We start from the raw sequence: 21300 nt of genomic DNA, 5'->3' as shown, positions 1-21300 counted from the left end.
GCGCGATCTCGGCTCACTGCAACCTCCGCCTCCTGGGTTCAGGCAATTCCCTGCCTCAACCTCCTGAGTAGCTGGGATTACAGGCATGCGCCACCATGCCCAGCTGATTTTTTGTATTTTTAGTAGAGACGGGGTTTCACTGTGTTGACCAGGATGGTCTCAATCTCTTGACCTCGTGATCCACCCGCCTCGGCCTCCCAAAGTGCTGGGATTACAGGCGTGAGCCACCGCGCCCGGCTCTAACTTTTTTTTATGTGGGCATTATAGTGCTATAAATTTCCCTCTTAAAACTGCCTTATCAGTGTCTCAGAGATTCTAGTATGTTGTATCTTTGTTCTTGTTAGTTTCAAAGAACTTCTTGATTTCTGCCTTAATTTCACTATTTACCCAAGTCATTCAGGAGCCTATTGTTTAATTTCTATGTAATTGCATGGTTTTTAGCAATTTCCTTAGTCTTGACTTCTATTTTTATTGTGCTGTGGTCCAAGAGTATGTTTGGTATGATTTCAGTTCTTTTTGCATTTTCTGAGGAGTGTTTTATGTCCAATTATAATATGTGATCAATTTTAGAGTATGTGCCTTGTGGTGATGAGAAGGATGTATATTCTGCTGTTTTTGGGTGGAGAATTTTGTAGAGGTCTGTCAATCCATTTGGTCCAATGTTGAGTTTAGGTCCTGAATATCTTTGTTAATGTTCTGCCTCAATGATCTGCCTACTACTGTCAATGGAGTGTTGAAGTCTCTCATTATTGTTCTGTGGGAGTCTATGCCTCTTTATAGATCTTTAAGAACTTGGTTTATGAATCTAGGTGCTCCTGTGTTGGGTGCATACATATTTAGAATAGTTAGGTTGTGTTGTCAAATCGAACCCTTTTACTATTATATAATGGCCTTCTCTGTCTTTTTTTGATCTTTGTTGGTTTGAAGTCTTTTTTGTACAAAACAAAACAGGATTAGGACTACAACCCCTGCTTTTCTTTTTTTCTGTTTTCCATTTGCTTGGTAGATTTTTTCTCCATCCCTTTATTTTGAATCTATGGGTGTTATTTTGTGTGAGATGGGTCTCTTGAAGACAGCATACCATTGGGTCTTGGTTCTTCATCTAGCTTGCCACACTGTACTTTTTAAGTGGGGCATTTAGCCTGTTTACATTCAAAGTTAGTATTGATATGTGTGGATTTGATTTTATCTTTGTGTTATTAGCTGGTTATTATGTTGGTTTTTTTGTGTGGTTGCTTTATAGTAACACTGGTCTGTGTGCTTAAGTGTGTTTTGTATTAGCTGGTACAATGCTCAGATAAATCAGAGAAGAGACAAACACATGGAAAAATATCTCATGCTTGTGGATAGGAAGAGTCAATATCATTAAAATGGCCATACTATGCAAATCAATTTACAGATTCAGTGCTATTCCTATCAAACTACCAATGACAGTCTTTGCAGAACTAGAAAAAATTATTTTAAAATCCATATGGAGGCTGGGTGTGGTGGCTCATGCCTGTAATCCCAGCACTTTGGGAGGCTGAGGCGGGTGGATCACCTGAGGTCAGGAGCTAAAGACTAGCCTGACCAACATGGTGAAACCCCATCTCTACTAAAAATACAAAAATTATCCAGGCATAATGGTGAGTGCCTGTAATCCCAGCTACTTGGGAGGCTGAGGCGGGAGAATCACTTGAACCTGGGAGGCAGAGGTTGCAGTAAGCTGAGATTGTGCCATTACACTCCAGCCTGGGTGACTGAGTGAAACACTGTCTCAAATAAATAAATAAATAAATAAGCCTGAATAGTCAAGAGAATCCTAAGCAAGAAGAACAAAGCTGGAAGCATCATATTACCCTATTTCAAACTACACTACAGGGCTATAGTAACCAAACAGCATAGCACTGGTACAAAAACAGGCACATAGACCAATGGAACAGACTAGAGAGCCTAGAAATAAGGCTGTACAGCTACAACCACCTGATCTTTAACAAGCTGACAAAAACAAGGAATGGGGAAGAGTCCCTATTCAATAAATGATGCTGGGATAACTAGCTAGCCATATGCAGAAGATTGAAGCTGGACCCCTCCTTATACTATGCAAGAATTAAATCTAGATGAGTTAAAGATTTAAATGTAAAACTCATAACTATAAACACTCTGGAGGACAACATAGGCAATATCATTCTGAATATAGGAATGGGCAAAGATTTCATGACAAAGACACCAAATCGATCAGAATAGAAGCAAATATTAGCACATGGGATCTAATTAAACTCAGGAGCTTCTGCACAGTAAGAGAAACTATCAACAGTGTAAACAGACATTCTCCTATAGAATAGGAGAAAATATCTGCAAACTAGGCATCCAGTAAAGGTCTAATACCCAGCATCTATAAGGAAAGTTATAAGAAAAAAAAAAAGACAACTCCATTAAAAAGTGGACAAAGGACATAAACAGATACTTTTCAAAAGCAGACGCATATGTGGCCAACAATTATATTAAAAAAAGCTCAACCTCACTGATCATTAGAGAAATGCAAATCAAAACCACAATGAGATACCACCTCTCACCAGTCAGAATGACTGTTATTAAAAAGTCAAAAAATAACATGCTTGTGATGTTGCAGAGAACAGGGAATACTTAAACACTGTTGGTGTGAGTGTAAATTAGTTCAGCCAATGTGGAAAACTGTATGGCAATCCCTCAGAGAGCTAAAAGCAGAACTACCATTTGACTCAGCAATCCCATTACTGGGTATATACCCAGAGGATTAGAAAGCATTCTACCATAAAGACACAGGCATGGGTATATTTATTGTAGCCCTAATCACAATAGCAATGACATGGAATCAACCTAAATGCTAATCAACAGCAGATTGGATAAAGAAAATGTGGTACATATACACCATGGAATACTATGCAGCATTAGAAAGAATGAGATTATGTCTTTTGTGGGAACGTGGATGGAGCTGGAGACTATTATCCTCAGCAAACTAATGCAGGAGGGAAGAGAAAACCAAATACTGCATGTTCTCGCTTATAAGTGGGAACTTATAAAGAAATAAAAACTTATAAATGATGAGAACTTATGAACACGAAGGAGGAAACAACAGACACTGGGGTCTGTTTGACTCCAGTCATAGCGAGATCCTGTCTCTACAACAGATAGAAAGTCCCTTGACCCCAACATAGTGAGACTCTGTCTTTACAGCAAATAGAAAAAATTAGCTGGGTATAGTGGCATGCACCTATAGTCCAGCTACTTATGAGGCTGAAGTGGGAGAATTGCTTGGGCCTGGGAAGTCAAGGCTGCGATGAGCCCTGATCATGCCAGCACTCTCCAAACTGAGTGAAACAGAGCAAGACATTGTCTCTTAAAAAAAAAAGTGAAGCTGTATTAAAAAATATATTCAGAGATGTGCCATTCCTTTTCCTAACCCTTCTATCCCATTACTTTCCCACACTCTTTAGAGGTAACCAATTTTATTAATTTCTGAGTTATCCTTCCTGTGTTTCTTTTTGCCAAGATAACCAAAATGGAATGTTTCATGAGTTTGCATATCACCATGTGTAGAGACCATGCTGTGTGATTATAATTTTAATGTATGTGCTGCTGAAGTGAGCACTTGATACATTTTTAACTTGGCTGGAACTAAGAGTGGGTTAAAGTCAGAGTAGGACAGTGTGGTAGGGATTCAAACGAGGGTGGGCATTCATTCCATGGTGAGAGAGGCATTACAGTGCCATGCACGGGGGCATGGACTTTAGAATCAGACAGGCCTGCTTTCAGTTTTAGCCAGATCACTTATTTACCAGCTGTGTGACATTGGCCAAGGCATTAAACCTTTCTGAGCCTTCTCTCTCAAATGGGAATATTAGCACTTATGTTATAGTATTAGTTGAGATATAAATATAATGACACGCTTAAAATGTCTGCGGTACTCACAATTAACAGCTAATATTTTAATAATTCTAACAATAAGCCATTTCATAATTAGGAAAGATCAATGGCAGAGAAATGCTTTTTATTGTTTTGTATGGTGCTCACAGATGAAATGTTTTTTTTTTTTTTTGTAGAGACAAGTTCTTGCCATTTTGCTCATTTGAACTCCTGGGCTCAAGTGATCCCTCTTTCTAGGCCTCCCCAAATGCTGGGATTACAGGGATGAGCCACCCTACATGGCCCAGATGAAACTTTTTAGGTGAAAAAACTATATATGTGAATGTTCATGATTTTAGTGTCTAAGTCTCAACATTTCCAAGGACAAAAAGTATGTAAATAACTTAAGAAAGTTAAGCGCATACTTATTATAATAAAACCTGTGTATAGTTAAGACAGCAGTTGGCAAATGTTTTCTGTAAAAGGCAGATGGTAAATATTTTGCACTTTGTGGGTCATATGGTCTTTGTTGCAGCTACTCAACTAAGCCCCTGTAGCATGAAAACAGGTACAGATAATACTTAGATGAATGAGCATGCATATTTCCCAGTAAGACCTTATTAATAGACACTAATTTGAATTTCATATAATTTTCACATCACAAATATCTTCTTTTGATTTTTTGTCCCCAACCATTCAAAAAGGTAAGAACCATTCATAACTCATGGGCCCTATAAAAACAGGTGGTGGGCTGTGGTGGAGGGTACACACCACCCTGGAGTTCTGCTGTTAGCCATAGTTTGCTGACACCTCGTTTAAGAGAAGAGACCTGTACTTTAATTAATTAATTAATTAATTAACTTATTTATTTATTGAGACAGAGTCTCACTCTGTCATCCAGGCTGGAGTGCAGTGGCATGATCTTGGCTCACTGCAACCACTGCCTCCTGGGTGCAAGCAACTCTCCTGCCTCAACCTCCTGAGTAGCTGGGGTTACAGGCATGTGCCACCACGCCCTGCTAATTTTTGTGTTTTTAGTAGAGGTGGGGTTTCACCCTGTTGGCCAGGCTGGTCTTGAACTCCTGACTTCAGGTGATCTGCTTGTCTCAGCCTCCCAAAGTGCTAAGATTATAGACATGAGCCACTGTGCCCAATTGAGACTCGTACTTTTAAATTTAAAATAAAAATAAGGATTTAAAACATACAATTACGAAATGAGGCTAAATTGATTTTTAAAAACCCACCTTTGTTTTGAGTTGTAATAGTTTAACCACAAAATTGTCATTGTCAGAATATCTCTTATAAATCTTTATGATTTGCCATACTTTTGCTTTAGTAGAACCTCATTTTAGAGTGATCACTCTGAGAAATATGATACTTACATATTTCTAACATTTTACTTGTCCATTTGCCCAAACTAAGAATCAGCAAGACTGGAAATGTAGGAAATCAAGGGGGCAGAGGATTATAGGATGGAAGCTAGGATCTGAGCAGAGGTCTGTAAAGCCAGAATAGACACGATGATTTGTGAAAACACGTAATGTCTGAGATCTGGAGACCATGATGAGGTATTGATGAGAAACAACTTTAGTAGAAATAAGGATATGGAAAATGGAAAAATAAGGTTGTCAAAAAAAAAAAAATTCAGAGTTCAAAGGTGATAGATCACTTTGGACATTTATAACCTAAAACTTTGTTCTTTAGGTCAGAAGACCTTGGGCTCTATACCTTTTTTTTAAAAAAACATTTTTAATTTTTAAAATTATATCACCTCTGTTTGAGATCTAATTCTATTGTTTATTAGCTGCGTTATCTTGGGCAAACCTTAATATCCTCATTCATTCATTCTTCATTATTCATAATGATTGTGCCTTAATTTCCTCATTCATTAAATGGAATGATAAATATGCTTTTCCTAGGCTTATTGTGAGGACCAAATGAGATAAGTATTTACAACTATATGACTGTTAGTTTATTATCATGAGAGAGGTTTGAGGACAGTGTCGGAAGGATCAGCAACACAGATCTCAAAGTTGCTGATCATTGGCAACTGGACATGCAGCTCAGAGTATGGTGCTTACGATTTTAGGGAGAGTGTATGCTGCCCTAGACTTCTGCTGACATCTGTGATGGGAAGACAGAATTCTCTAAATATATGGGATGAACATAGTCGGAAATATTATAATGATGATCTGAAATGGTTGAAAACCTCTGTGTTTAATAATGTAAATCTTATCTTCCAAAAAATAAATAAATCTCTGTCTTTTGCAGCATCAAGCTCCAAAGGCAGGTGAAAGTTTCTAAGTGTAATAGAGAATAGTATAAGTAATTGAGTAAACATAAGTATAGCATTCATGCCTTTCTTTTTTCCTCTCTTACTCCTTTGCATCTGAGTAGCACATTTAACAATATTATTAATCTCTATCAAGTTATTGTATGATTATCAAAGCACATTAACGTTCAGAAACTTGTCTTCATTGCTCCTGTATTCTTTATCCTGCCCACTTTGGAGGCTAAGACTCAGGTAACCCATAAAATATATAATCCTTGTTTCCTACTTTGCTTCTATATCTGGCTCATCTTCGAGTTTCCTATATTGATTTTCCTGTGTCTTCATTCCAGATTCTTATCTGCTGCCTCTGATAGTGACATGTGCTGTGACTTTTCTCTTGCTACCTGGATTCTCACATGCTACCTGCTCTGACTTCCGGTAACTGGCTTTCCTCCCTCTGTCTGGGCACTTTTCTGGTTGCTGAGGCGACTCTAGGATGGCTGAGGCTACTCATGGGCCTCGGCAACCCTGGATTTCTGTTTCTCTGACCTTTAATTCACTGGTGAGATTCAGATGGGTCTTCAAAGTCTTTAATTTTTACATAATGCTTATTTTAAATAAAATGGCAACTCTAAATCTGAAACTAAAAATACTGTGGGGCGAGACTCTGAAATTTGTATTGCGTAGTTGACCAAAGGAAAAAAAATTACGATGTATCAAGAGATAACTTAGAATAAAAACTAAGAAAAAAAATTAAATATAGATTGTTGGAATTCTTTGATGACTTAAGAATGGCTGTATACCAATATTTAATAGTTATTTTCTTTTTTAGACTCTCGTCTTTAATCTTCTTTATTTTTCTATGACAGCTTAGAAACTAGTTACTGAGTGGTTCCCATTGTTTCCATTAGCGATATAAGGTTAATACGGGTTTCTAATAAAACAATGTCAGGTAGATTATGAAATTTCTGGTTTCTTTGCTTTATAGTTTATTTGCAATGACAGTGAGCTCTGTTTCAATTGGCATTATTGTGACATTTGCATATAGCATGTTAACAGTCACTATTAGAATGAATGAACATAGCAGTATTCTTAAAATTTGGGATAAAAAAGAAATGTATTATGAGTTTTGGTTTCTAATAATGCAACTTAAACATTAAAAATGCTTAACCTTCCTAAGTTATTCTTGTTCCTGATGACAATATGATGGAGGTGCTGGAGATAGAGGAGATCAGTTTTCTCTTAGCTCTTGGACACAATGATCAATCACCCAGCTGATTCGGAAGATGTTATACTTCCACCTAGCAAGCGTGGAGAATACCCAGCCTTTATTACACAATAGCAGCGACTTCTAATATTGCTTTCATTCTTATGAAGGATTTGGGACTTTTGAGACAGATTATGGCTTTGTTTTACCCCATTCCTCATCACTGTAGAAGAACTTGTACATCGTCTTCAGGGTTGTTTTCTTCAATTCTGGAAGAGTTTTCTGGAGCTCCTGCTCCTAAAATCCTTTCAGAAATTTTTGATGCCATCTTGGGAATCTTAGAATTCATTTTGAGACTATCCTATAACTGTATTGTAGAGAAATAAGATAGATTTAAGAAGGACCAACCTGAAGTTTCTCCTTGGGATCCTACATTCTCTTCAACTAAAATACAAAAATGAAAAGCAATAGCATAAAATCACCCTTACTGGCTCCCAAAATAACCATACTTGTCTTTTATTGGGTATCAGCCATCTTAGCTAAGATGGTATTATTCTTTGTGTCTTCGCATTTGTAACTAAATGCAGCCAATTGAAAAAGCTCAAGCTCTATTCTCGTGTGATGGGCCACAACTGAAACAATTCAGTAATCATTTATGAAGGGACTTTTCTTTGCAGATATTGTACTAGGCACAGTCACGTGGTAGTGAATAAGACCATCTCTGTCCTCAAGGATATTAGTTTAGTAATGGAGAGTGAGAAGTAAATGAACAATCGCACTGTGGTATGTTGAATCTGGCAAGTTACTTGATCTTCTGAAGCTTTACTCTTCCTGACCTGTGACATGAGAATCTCATAAAGGTTGTTAGAATTAAATGAAATAATGAATGTACAGTGCTTACTTTAGAGTTCAGCATACACAGCAAAAAGTACTGTAGAAGCATGAGAGTGGCACCTTACCCGTTCTTTAGAGAGTGGGTTGGGGAACGTCAGGAAAGCTTTGCAGAGGAGGTGGTGACTATGAGTAAGCTGAATTCTGAATGATAAGGAAGATGAAGAATGGTTGGAGGTAAGATGGTTGCTCTTGGTTGCTCAGTCTTCTGTCTCTAACTGAGCCTCAGACTGCATTGTTTTGTCAATACATTGTATATAATGTCTCAAAAGCATAAAAAGTATTGTTACACACACTTTTTTTTTTTTAAACCTACAGCACCTGGTATTCCCAGGTAGTCTCCCATCCAAGTACTAACCAGGCCCAACCCTGCTTAGCTTCCAAGATCATATGAGATTGGTGTGTTCATTACACAGTTCTGTTTTATATTATGCTATTAATTTTCTTTCAGGGAATTAAAGATGGTGGTATTATTGACTCAGTTAAAACAATCTGTGTTGGGGATCATATTGAATCCATAAATGGAGAAAATATTGTTGGGTGGCGTCACTATGATGTTGCTAAGAAGTTAAAGGAATTAAAAAAAGAAGAACTCTTTACCATGACGTTAATAGAACCTAAGAAGGCATTTGGTAAGTCAAGGGTCGGTGGGTGTGTGTGTGTGAAATGTTCCCTTTTCCTGGGTTATCTCTCTAAGGGAAATGAGTACTGTGATATGGTGCTGCGTGCTTTTAGTGTCTTCTTACCTAACATATCAGTTAAGAACATGGAAAATGGTAGCACTACTTACAAGGAAAACAACTATTGAAGGAAGAAAAAAGAGAAAATTATTGCCTCCTAAAAGGACATTTTCCAAACATTTGGCATTACAAAGTCTAATGTCTAGTGACTGAATTTGATGTGGCGGTTCCAATCTCTGAGAATAGCACATTGTATTGTTTTCATTTTGCTGAGCAGTAAGATTTTTGATTGAGCTCTTTAAACCATAATAACTGTTGCTCACGGATCTCAGCAGCAGAAATTTTAGTTATACACAGAACGGTATTTAAAATAGTTATCTAGTCTGTGTTAATGACTCCCTTCCCCAATACCTTTCCTCCATTGGCATTTTGAATTTGGCAGCGTGGGATGGTATGAAATTATTTCCACTTTGGGGGTGACATCTGTACGTGCTTGGTTTTAGCCATGGCAGCTGTATCCCAACTGTCGTTCAATTCCCCAGGGCTATCTCATCTACAGAAAAATGTGCCAGCTTCTCTCTTACCACCCAGCACTATTTTAATAAGCCAAACCAAGGCCTAGCATTCATGAGCGTTAAAGTATCTTTAGCAGAATCATCTCAGGCTTGCTGTTACTCATCGTGACCCCACGTACCCTGTGTTCTTTCCTTTGTTCACAGAACATAAATATTCCTTCTAGTTTGTCTCTAATGCTATTTTCTCAGGGCAGTTACTGGAAATAATGGAAGAATGCAGTGGATCTGGGGAATTAGGTTTTCTTTCTCTTAGCAAGTAAGTGACAGGTCCTACACATATGGAATTAGAATTCTTTTTCTCTGCTTCTACGTGATTCTGTGCCATTTAACGGAAATATAGTATAGGTTTTATTACCTGTGGGAGACACTTCTCCAGAAGGAGTAAGAAAAAGACACCTTGTACCAGTACCTCCCAGAGGGAGTACTCTAGGAACTACCTCTGTAGATACTCTGATTCTGCCTGGTGCATTGCAGCATCCGAGCTCACTTTTCACAGAGGAAGGAAAGCAGCACTCAGGTTTCTATCCAGTAGCTCCTTTCAAGATGGCTTCATTTGGCAACCTAACTACCCAGATAGCATGGTGAAATAAATTGACAGGGTGTAGATGGTTTAAGATAAATAGCCTCCCAGGTGGGCAGATCACCTGAGGTCAGGAGTTCGAGACCAATATGGAGAAACCTCATCAGTACTAAAAATACCAAATTAGTTAGGCATGGTGGCACATGATTGTAATCCCAGCTACTTGGGAGGCTGAGGCAGGAGAATTGCTTGAACCCAGGAGGCGGAGGTTGCGGTGAGCTGAGATCGCGCCATTGCACTCCAGACTGGGCAACAAGAGCCAAACTCTGTCTAAAAAATAAATAAGTATTCTTTGATTTAGACTCTTTGTAAATCAAAGCCATTCTATTAGCACAACTCAAGAAATCTATTTTTTTTTTCTGTATTTCCACAACATAATCTGTTTCCAGTTAATTTTTCTCTATTTTTTTCCCCATTGTCTGCATCTAATTCTTTTGGTCCCTGTGTCTTTGTAGAAAGTTGTTGATATACCTTAACTTGGATGCTAGGTTGGTGATAGTCTTAAATGTTACAAAGATCATTGTATTTAGCTATTATTGTTCCATGATTAGATTTTCCCTTCAATGTCATAGACACATGTAGATTCAGCATACATCACTGCCTTATGTACCTAACTACTATTGAACTGGCTTTCTGTTGCCTCATGAAATCAATGGACACATTTGCGAAGCACCCTGGGTAGGATTTTCCTAATAGAGATATATTATTTGACTGTCCTAAATTCTGGTAGTGCTGTTGGTTAGGACACCCAGAGATTGACTTTGGAGGAATAAGGTTTTATTTTCCAAGGTTTCTATGGAAGTTTAACTCAAGCTGCTGGTCTTTATATGCATTTTCTGTGCTGTGGATTGATTCTTGACTCTGGGCCCTAGCTTGGGGGTTTCTTTCTTAAAAGTAAGCCTGGCTGCTCTGCCTATCTCCAGCCCTTAATTTTTCTGCTTATTGTTTTGCCTCTGGGATAAAGACAAAGCTAGTTTGTTCCTCATCCTCTGGCTCATCCCAGCGCTTAGCTCTTTGCCAGAGAGGGAGTATATATTAGCGGGTATTTGGGGAATCAGGCTTCCCCCAATTCTCTTGGTCCTAATCTTATCTTTTGCTATGTTTCCTTCCTTTTTTATTTTTCCTGTATTTTCTAACATTATTATTGACTCAGGGCCAATAATACAAATTGCATAGTCCTTCATGATTATCTAACTCTCTGTCCTCTTGGATTTCTACCAGGAGGAGGGCCAGTTTTAGTGAGGGAGAGTTTCCTCTGCATTCAGACAGACCACCTTGGCTATAGCTAAGTCACTTCTAGGATTGTAACAAAAGCTGTCAGAAATGGCTACATGTACCAGTATTTTGACATTTTCCTGCCAACTTCCCTGAAGACTTAGCCTGGAGAGGCATGTGAACTATATCCCAAAACACAAGTGGAAGTTGTGTAGTTTGCAATGGCGTAACACAGACTGCAAGCACTGCCTCTTTGTAGTGGGTAGGGAAATCCTTACTGCCTGCCCTCATTTCAATATTTTAGGTCCACCACTAGCTACACTCCACTTCCAGGGGCCATTGTATATGTCAAGATTCTTTGATGGAGAGCTACATAATACTATCTAATTTAAGGAAAAGGCATTTATTGGAGACTACCATGTAGATCCCAGAAATAGACAATCAAGCCTTGACAAGGTCAGGAACCAAGGCTGTTTCAGGGATACGTCTATGAGGAACCCTTCATGGCACTGGCTGAATTGACTCTCGGCAATTGTTTTCTATTTTCATATCATTTCACTCAGGATTCAAATTCCTGGGAGAGGTGGAAGAACTAAGTAGGGCTTGTACCCATCTTGATAATGGGGAAGGCTGGCTATATGATAGACCTACCAAAATCATACATAACAGGAAGGGAGAAGTTTCCTTATATGTTGGAAAAAAAAGTAGCAGTTGCCCATTTTGCTATTCCTCCTGAGCTGTTGTATCTTGTTCTGCAGGCATAGCAGTGTTGATTTTCTCATGATTTTGAATCTGACTATAGCCATGTATGATATCTGTCAGTCTGGCAGCATTGGAATGGATTTGGAGGGAGAAGCGTATTATCAATGGTTGTGGGTGTTTGGCCTTAATGATTTTATTTTTCTGCTCTGAGTTGGGTGCCACATACATAGCTGTTTGGCAGTGGACTATCTAGAGATGATGACAGCATCCAACTTTTTTTTCAGAGAAAGAGTAAAGCCACATTTTTCTTGGTGTTGGCCACCAGGTTTGGAGGGGCCCATAATCTACCAATTTTGACTATACTTTTAGGAAGATCTTTAATTATGTATCTAAGAAATTATGGAGATTCTTCTGTGTTTCAGGTACTCTGTGTGGCATAGAAAATACTAAAGAGGAAGACTAAGCTATGGTTCCTGCCTTTTGAGGAGCTTATAGTCTAGCAGGAGGCTGTTATGGGCTGAATTGTGTCCTTCAAAATTCACATGTTGAAGTCCTAATCTTCAGTACCTTAGAATCCAACTAGATTTGTAGATAGGGCCTTTGGGTAACTAGGTTAAAATGAGGTCAGTAGGGTGGTACACCAATATGACTGCTGTACTTATTAGAAGAGGACATTTAGACACAGACACAGGGAGGATGCCATTTGAACATGAAGATAACTATCTATCTGTAAGTCAAGGAGAGAGGCCTCAGAAGAAACCAACCCTAGAGAAACCTTGATCCTGAACTTCTAGCCTCCTGAACTCTGAGAAAATAAATTTATCTTGTTTAAGCCACCTAGTCTATGCTACTTTGTTATGGTAGCATTAGGAAATTATAGAGGATAATAGGAAAAAAATTATGGTACCAGTTCTTTGACTATGGAAGTAGATCTTGGGCTTCCTAATAATCTAGAAGGTACAAGTATTTTAGCATTACTCTGGTCTTGGGAAGATAGCAAGAACACATTTACATGTTTCCATTCAGACATTTGTTGAGCAATTAGTATATGCTTGTCTTAGGGCATTAGTTGCCATAGACAATAATAGTCACCATTTATTGAAAGTCTGCTGTATACCATCACCACACTGCCTGCTTGGTACATGCATGAATAAGATCCAGATCTAGGAATTCATGTCTAGTGAGAAGAGATGGATATGAAAAAATTAATAAATTCAATAAAGGCTATTAGAGGTGCTAAAATATACTGGTTATATAAAGGTGGGAGACATCAAGTCTGCTTAAGAAGTTCAGGAAAAGCTTTCTAAGGACAGGAATTTGAGTTGAGTCTGAAAGGATGAATAGTGCTTACTCAGTAGATGAGTTGGGGAAATGGGAACAGAAAAAGCAAAGTTACAGAAGTACAGAATAGCGTCATATATTTTGGAATACCATGTTTGCCAGTGTTGCTGGTTAGAGGCTATAGGTGGTGGTGTCACAGGAAATGAAGCTCAGGAGTCAGTAGGAACAAATATATCAAGTGCTTTATATGTGAAGATAAAGACCGGGCAATGGAGAACCAATGGAGGGGCAGAGGGGTAATGTGGTGTGTCTTTAATTTTACGAAGATATTTTGGAGACTGTCAGATAAAGGGATGTGAGATAGAGTTCAGAAGATCATAAAGATTCTGTTAACAATAATAGCTATCATTTGTTCAGTGTGAAAGAGATGAATTAAGGCAGTGCCTTGTAGGCATGAAGAGAAGAAATGGTTCAGGGGATAGATGATGCTCTGCTGAAGCCGTTTGTACACATCTCTTCCCAACTCCTCCTTCATTGATATCAAGTTAATTGTTTTAAATTGGCTATAATGGGATATTTATAAAAGAGAAATAGGTTAGTACTGCAAGTCAGGGCTTTTTATTTTAATTTTTTTAGTGTGGAGAGCTGATTGTTAAACGTTTACCTGCATACCACTGAATAATAAGATTGAATTGGTAACCCGTTGGATGTAGGAGTAAAGGAAAGAGAGATTGCAAATGATGACCTCAGATTTGTGGCTTTGGGCACCTCATATCAAGTGGTGCCATTATTTGATATGAGGAAAGCTGGCAAAGAAACAGATTTGGGTGAGGAGATAGGAAAGAAATTATAAATACAATTTTGGACTAAATGAGTTTGAAATCTGTGGGACAATTCAGTTAGACATGTACAAGAGGGCTGGGTGCAGTGGTTCACGCCTGTAGTCCCAGCACTTTGGGAGGCTGAGGAGGCTGGATCACTTGAGGTCAGGAGTTCGAGACCAGCTTGGCCAACATAGTGAAAGCCCATCTCTACTAAAAATACAAAAATTAGCCAGAAATGGTGGTCGCGCACCTGTAGTCCCAGTTACTCGGGCAGCTGAGGCAGGCGAATCACCTGAATCTGGGAGGTGGAGGTTGCAGTGAGCCGAGATCATGCCAGTGTGCTCCAGCCTGGGCGACAGAGTGAGACTGTCAAAAAAAANGGTAGATGAGCATTGAGAATTGGGGGCCTAGAGAATAAGATTCATGAGTAATTTTCTTTGATTGGTAGCAGAAGCCATGGAAGTAGATTCAGTCACTCAGAGCGATAAAAAGATTAAAAACAGAATGGTCAGGGGAACACCAGCATTTAAGGGGCAGAAGGAGAAGGAGGAAACGACACCGAGGAACGGCCAGGCATAGAGGAGATGACCCTCTGGGTGGCCTGTATCCAAGGACTCAAGATCAAGTGCCTTGTCGCAACAACAGATGCTCCATTGCACTTTCCCAAGTTGGCTGTGGGGCTCTGAGGGAGGAATAAAGGCCACTGGAAAATGTACCCTCAGAATCTCCTGTGCTGGTCAGAATTTAAATGACTGTTTTTCAACCAGTAGGTTTCAACCAGCATGTTTAGAACACTAAGTAGAATAGAATTGAAAATACCGTGCTTTGTACATTGTAAGTATTGTTTCTGTTACAAATAAATATGTGTGTTTCAGTTACATTATCTTTGTGTATATTTATGGGTCATGATCTAATGTATGCATTTCTTACTGTGGGTCACAGAAAAAAACATTTGAAAGCCACTGGCTTAAATGACTCCCTTGTCGAAATTTTGTAGTTGAATGGGAAATCTTTCCCATACTTAACATGGTTTCTCCTGGTCAGCTGCTTACTGATCCAAATTTTCCTTCTTCCAGCCATGAGTTGATGGCGGCATTCCCAGTCCTTATCAAGTATCGGCTGGAATGTCTGTAGTGGTATTTTTTAGGGCATGGCTCACTTCCTTTCTCCTTTTGCCAATGAAAAGGAACATGTCTTTACAATGAGCTCAACCCTGCAGTTTGCCCTGTAAACCTAGATTTTCCCAAGGCCATGAAAATCCCTCTTCCATTTAAATGACTCTAAGACTAGACCAGTCCAAGTGGTTTGTTTTTCTATAAGGTCTTTTAAATGCCGAAAAATAACAATTAATTCCATGAAGCTTTGATTTGGTTTCACTTAAATGAGTCTTGACTTCATTTATCCTGGCAAGTTTAAAAAGCATTTATGGTCTTTGTTTTAGGGTTAGATTTTGTAACAGAACATTGGGTTATGTCTTCTTTTAGAAGGTTCATTTCTGTGCTGTGTATCCATCCGAATAGGATGTTAAGTATGTGAAGTGCGTCTCAGTCTTTTGAGTCATTCACAGCTGGAAAACTCGGACCTCATCTTTGTGATTCAGCTTAACTGATGTACTCACTTCAAAGGCTAAGCCTATTTGATATTAAGAGATAAACTGTGGCTTTTAAGTTTTATATGACTTTTTAGATAGACATTTCAAATGTTCAAAAATTACTTTTTATTATTCATGCTATACCAAGGGAAAATGTCAATCAGTAAATACTTTCAGTACCTTTTCATATATACTGAATTCTATAAAATATATTTGGGAATATATTTTGAAAAAAGTTACAAAAACAACAAATTGCAGTACTTAAGTGTGAGCCTGTGCCAGGGACTGGCTTGTGATATGTGACATTGGGTAAGTTACTTAACCTTTCTGTGCCTTGGTCTCCTCATACAAAATGTGAAGATGTGTCTACCACATTGGGCTGGTGTGAGGATTAAATGATTAAACACAGGAAAAAGAAATAGAGCAGTCCCTGGTGCCTAGTAAGTCTCCAATAAGAGTCATCTATTATTATTACTATTATTACAAAGGCGTATCCTTTTCTTTAAGGAATAATTTTAGAAACAAGACAAACCCACGTGAGACAGGAAAAGGAATGTGGATGAATTGGTGATCAAGTATTTGTTGACAACTCTGGCACTGTTTGGATTCTGGAGAGACAGATGACAATATCACATCTCATATCAACTCATGAAATATATCAGTACATCATAACAGTAGCTGCCATTCGTTTTTCCAAGTACTTTCTAAATAGGAAATTATTTAGTCCTCACAACCATCCTAAAAGGTGAAGCAGTCTGCCCAAGGTTACAGTTCGTGTGCGAGGGAGGCAGACTTCTAAGCCGTTCGGTCCGCCTCCAGAGCCAGCTCTCTAACAGCTGTTACAAGGAGTCAGCATGCTTGCTGTCCTCAGGGGGCTTACAGTTTACATAAAGAGGCAGATACATTAACAATCAAGTAATTTTACTAACAATAATAGCTACCATTTGTTGAATAAAATATAGTATAGCGGTGAAGAGCATAGACTGTGAGCCCAGTTGCTTGGGTTTGATTCCTATCTTGGCTGCTTTTAAACTGCATGATTTGGGATGTTATTTAACACCTCTAGATGCCTGTTTACTTACCCGTAAAGTATTTTGAGGATGAAATGAGTTAATGTATATCCGTGCTTAGAACAGTGCTATGTAATTGCAAGCCATTGCAACTAGGACTACTGCTATTATAGCCCGACTTACTAATCCTTATGCCATTCCTGTGAGGGTTTTCCAGCTAAGTAAACTGAGGCTAGGGCAGTTTAATTCATTAAAGCTGCCCAGTGGCAGGCATAGTGTGGGCATAGCACTCCAGTCCTGTTTGCTATTGAGGCTTGTGCTCTGAACATTATGTGTTACTGCCTCTTCAGAGCATAATACAGACCATGATACATGCTATAGCGCAGATTTAAATGGTGAAATTCATCTGAGAGCTGACTTGGCCATGATGAGGAGGGGTCCTAAGGCTTAGAGAGTGATAGGGATTGAGAGAAGTGGTAAGATTGGAAAGAAACTTCCTCAGAAAAGAGAGCTATGGGACAGATGGTTTATGGCAGGTCCCACCAGTATCAGGGACCAATGTCCTATTCTCATGAAAGGCAACAGGACATCTGATAGAATGGTATAAGGATATTAGAGCCAAATTTCTCACCAAACCTGTGCCATGCGGGGGGTAGGGTGGGGTGGTGGTGGTGGTACTCAAAGTCAGATTCAGTTCAGCATTTCTCACATTCGGAATTGCGGAGTAAAATTTAAAAGCCACTGCAGAAATCTAAATGGATGTTCAGAGAGGGAAAACAATATTGAGTAGGCTGGACTAGGAGAGTAAGATCTCTGGAAAAGATTGCATTCGATCTTGGCCTTGAAGAATGGGAAGAAACATATAGATAAGAGAAAGGTTTCCTGTGAGAAGTGTTCAGGACAGGGAGGAGCCTAGCCTTGCAGGGACTGTAGCAAATCAGGCTGCAAAAGCAGCTCAGGACCCTATTAATAAGAGCTCTGAAAACTAGGCAGGGAACCCAAGCTTGTTTTAGAGAGTAATAGGGAATCATTTAGATGATACCGAAACTGAAGGATGACATGATGAAGCAGATGCTTGGAGATTAGGCCCAGGAGACCAATGTGGCTATATTTGACGAGAGGAGAAACCATGTCAGAGGCTGTTGCAACAGTTCAGGAGGAAATGATCAGGGCTGGGATTTGGGGCAGCAGTGGGAATTCAAAGGAAATAAAAAAGCATGAGTAATATTGTAAGGGTAAAAATGGGGTAGGAGGTAGATTGATGACACTTAGTTAAAGGGGAGAGGAGAGAAGGTTCAGAAGCAAATGTCCCTCCCAAGATTTCTATCCTAGAAGCCTGTGGTAACAGTGATGCTATAATTGGAAATGAGGCAGTTGGGATGTAGAAATGGTTTGGGGGACAGTCAGGGAGAGAAGTTCAGTTTCATGTGTATTGCATTTTATCCGACAGTGGTACTCTCTTTCATGTATTTTTTTGGCAAAGTTAGTGTACACAATGACAAATTTTGCAGGGCAGAGCATGCTGTCAATCATCTTATTCTGTAGTAGAGTTTGTCCTGGCCTCTTCGTATCTAGCTAGACTTTGGCTTAGTATTTATCACAAAGATACCATGGGTGGAGATGAATAAAGAAAGACAAGTTCCCTTTTGTGGGGTGTGGCAGATGTGTTAGACAAATGCTGAGGGTAATTGATGAATTGGTTTTCAAGGTAGAGACCCAGATGGATACCTAAGTATAGGTCCTTTCTACTCTAGTTGTAAACTTTCATTAAATTTGTTTTATCAAATGCTCAGTTTTTAATCTGAGAAAAATGAAATTATTATAATCTATAATACTAAAAACTTGTAAGCTATATTTTTCAAGATATTTATGCTAAACAGTGATTGATTTCTTAGAATTGTAATGTTTTTTAAGGAGCATTTAGAATTAATAACACCATGAATAGGTTGGTAGATAATAGTTTTCAACTGTTTTAACGCTTATTAATTAACATAGCAATGTGAGGTGAAGGGGTAAAAAACGCTGCTTAAATGTAAGTGGCTTTTCTAATCTAACTAAATAGTATGACTATAATGTTAATTATTAGAAAAATGGCAATTATGTAAATAATATATATTCTACCTGAGAGTATTTTTACAATGGGAATTGTCATTTAATTACAGAAAAATGGATCTAATGAATTATGTACAAAATTACTGTCAGAATATGTTTTCAGATAAGTTAGGCAGATAAGCAATTCTATTTATGTGTTGAAAAATGTTTGTGAGGCTCAGATTGGTGGCTCACATTGGTAATCCCAGCACTTTGGGAGGTGGGTGGATCACCTGAGGTTAGGAGTTGAAGACCAACCTGGCCATTATGGTGAAACCTTGTCTCTACTAAAAATACAAAAAATTAGTTGGGTGTAGTGGTGGGTACCTGTAATTCCAGCTACTCAGGAGGCTGAGGCAGGAGAATTGCTTGAACCCAGGAGGCGGGGGTTGCAGTGAGCCACTATTGTACCACTGCACTCCAGTCTGGGCCACAGAGTAAGACTCCATCTCAAAAAAAAAAAAGAAAAGAAAAAGATTATTCATTTAAAAAATATTGAGTTAAATACTGTAAGTGCCCTTTAACAGATCTAGAACTAGAAATACCGTTTGACCAGGCAATCCCATTACTGGGTATATACCCAAAGGATTATAAATTATTCTATTATAAAGACACATGCACATATATGTTTATTGTGGCACTGTTCACAACAGCAAAGACTTGGAACCAACCCAAATACCCATCAAGAATAGACTGGATAAAGAAAATGTGGCACATATATACTATGGATTATTATGCAGCCATAAAAAAGGATGGGTTCATGTCCTTTGCAGGGACATGGATAAAGCTAGAAACCATCATTCTCAGCAAACTGACACAAGAACAGAAAACCAAACACCACATGTTCTCACTCATAAGTGGGTGCTGAACAACGAGAACACATGGACACAGGAGGGAAACATCACACACCAGGGCCTGTTGCGGGGGTGGTGGGGAACTAGGGGAGGGGATAGCAGGGAGATAGATATATAATCTCCTCTGGATTAAAGGTGTGAAACTTTTCCCCAGAGATGCACATTAATTTTTGCCTGCAGTTTTAGGGAGTTATGAAAACAGGGTTGGGGTTTTCTTAAATGACACCTTAGCTAAAGAACAGGAAGATTTCCGGCACAGTGATTGCACTTCTGATATGCATCATGCCCTGCTCTGTCTTACCAATGGAATGGTTGAGCCACGTTTGTGCGCTGTGGGGTTTGTTCATGTGTGGGCAGCCTGTTTGGTCCAATAGACAACAATGGACACCTTCACGTAGATGGCATCAATATATGCCTCCTTTTCCTTGCTGTTGATCTGTCTCAGCACCCTAATAATTGTAATTTTTAAAAAGCCTATTCTAAAGAAGTTTCAGAAATGTTGGAGAGAGGAAGGACACATGGAAAAAGGGAGTGTAGTTAAGATCTTAAATTCTGAGACACAAGCTAGATTTTATGTCAGTTATCCTGAGGAGTGTGTACATAGGTTGGGGGTGGATGTGGGGTAGGGAGCACATGAGCTATTTATGGACAATGCCGTTGGTGTATATCTAAGCATGGGAAGTTCTTTTCAGATGGGTTGCCTCACTACTTGGACAGAATTCTGTATCTGTGAGGTGTTTTTCATTTGGAGACTGTGGTAAACCCTACTATACTGGCTTAAGCAGAAATGGGAATCATACAAACTAGCTGTCCACGAGTGATGCTGGCATAGCAAAGCTCTGTGTGGGGCCCATACAATGTGCCCAGGACCCAGTTTCTTGCCTTTTCTCTCTGCTCTGATATCCTGTCTGATGTATTTGCTTCATCATTTAGACATCGTTTTAATGTTAGCTCCACACTGTGTTCCAACATGGTGGTCAGCAACTGCTGGGACCATCTGCTTTCTTATTATGCAGAGCAGAAAAGGACAGAGACTTTGTCTCAGAATTTCTAGCAAAAGTCCTGAGATTTATTCAGACCTTGTGGCCTTTAGTCACATATGTGCCTCTGAGGCAATCACTGTGATGAAGGGGATCAGTTTGGCTTGGCCCATTCTTGTGTCCCATATCTGAAGCTAGGAGCGGTCAGCTTCCCCTGAACCACAGTGATCCTTAAATGACCAGCGGGTACTAAAACAACCAAGGAATGTTGTTTACCAATGGCACCTCATAACTTTCAATAGAATGCAAAATGAAGTAGTGTTTCTAGGGTGGACCTGCCTGGCCTTGTATTCCAGCTCTGCCAACTTATCTGTTGTCTGTGACCCTGGTGAAATCATTTCACTTTTTCAGGCCTTGGTTTCCTCAATCATGAAATTAGGATAATAATAATGCCTATCTCTTAATAGTTTTATAAGTATTTAAAAAGCATGTAAATAATTTTATATACTGTTATCCGGGATATAGTAAATGCTTGGTGAAAAAAAAAGGCACTACCAGCCGGGCGCAGTGGTGCACGCCTGTAATCCCAGCACTTTGGGAGCCCTAGGCGGGTGGATCATGAGGTCAGGAGATCAAGACCATCCTGGCTAACGCAGTGAAACCCTGTCTCTACTAAAAAAAAA

General features: G+C 39.1%; 1 protein-coding gene across 3 annotated transcripts in view; it reads left to right on the top strand.

The window, feature by feature from the left end:
* The window catches only part of GIPC2 (GIPC PDZ domain containing family member 2), an 87122-nt gene that overhangs the window by 37653 nt on the left and 28169 nt on the right, over positions 1-21300 (top strand). For 2 of the 3 annotated variants that reach the window (XM_037739486.1, XM_017531114.2), the window contains exon 3: positions 8686-8866. In XM_037739486.1, the coding sequence (XP_037595414.1) occupies positions 8686-8866 (181 nt within the window). Of the gene's footprint in view, positions 1-6486; positions 6575-8685; positions 8867-21300 lie in introns of those variants that run through there. The other variant, XR_005200785.1, reaches the window with a different exon arrangement.

This window comes from Cebus imitator, unplaced genomic scaffold (assembly GCF_001604975.1).
Source record: "Cebus imitator isolate Cc_AM_T3 unplaced genomic scaffold, Cebus_imitator-1.0 Scaffold3, whole genome shotgun sequence".
Classification (NCBI taxonomy): Eukaryota; Metazoa; Chordata; class Mammalia; order Primates; family Cebidae; genus Cebus; species Cebus imitator.
This window is presented reverse-complemented; position numbering and strand designations above follow the sequence as displayed.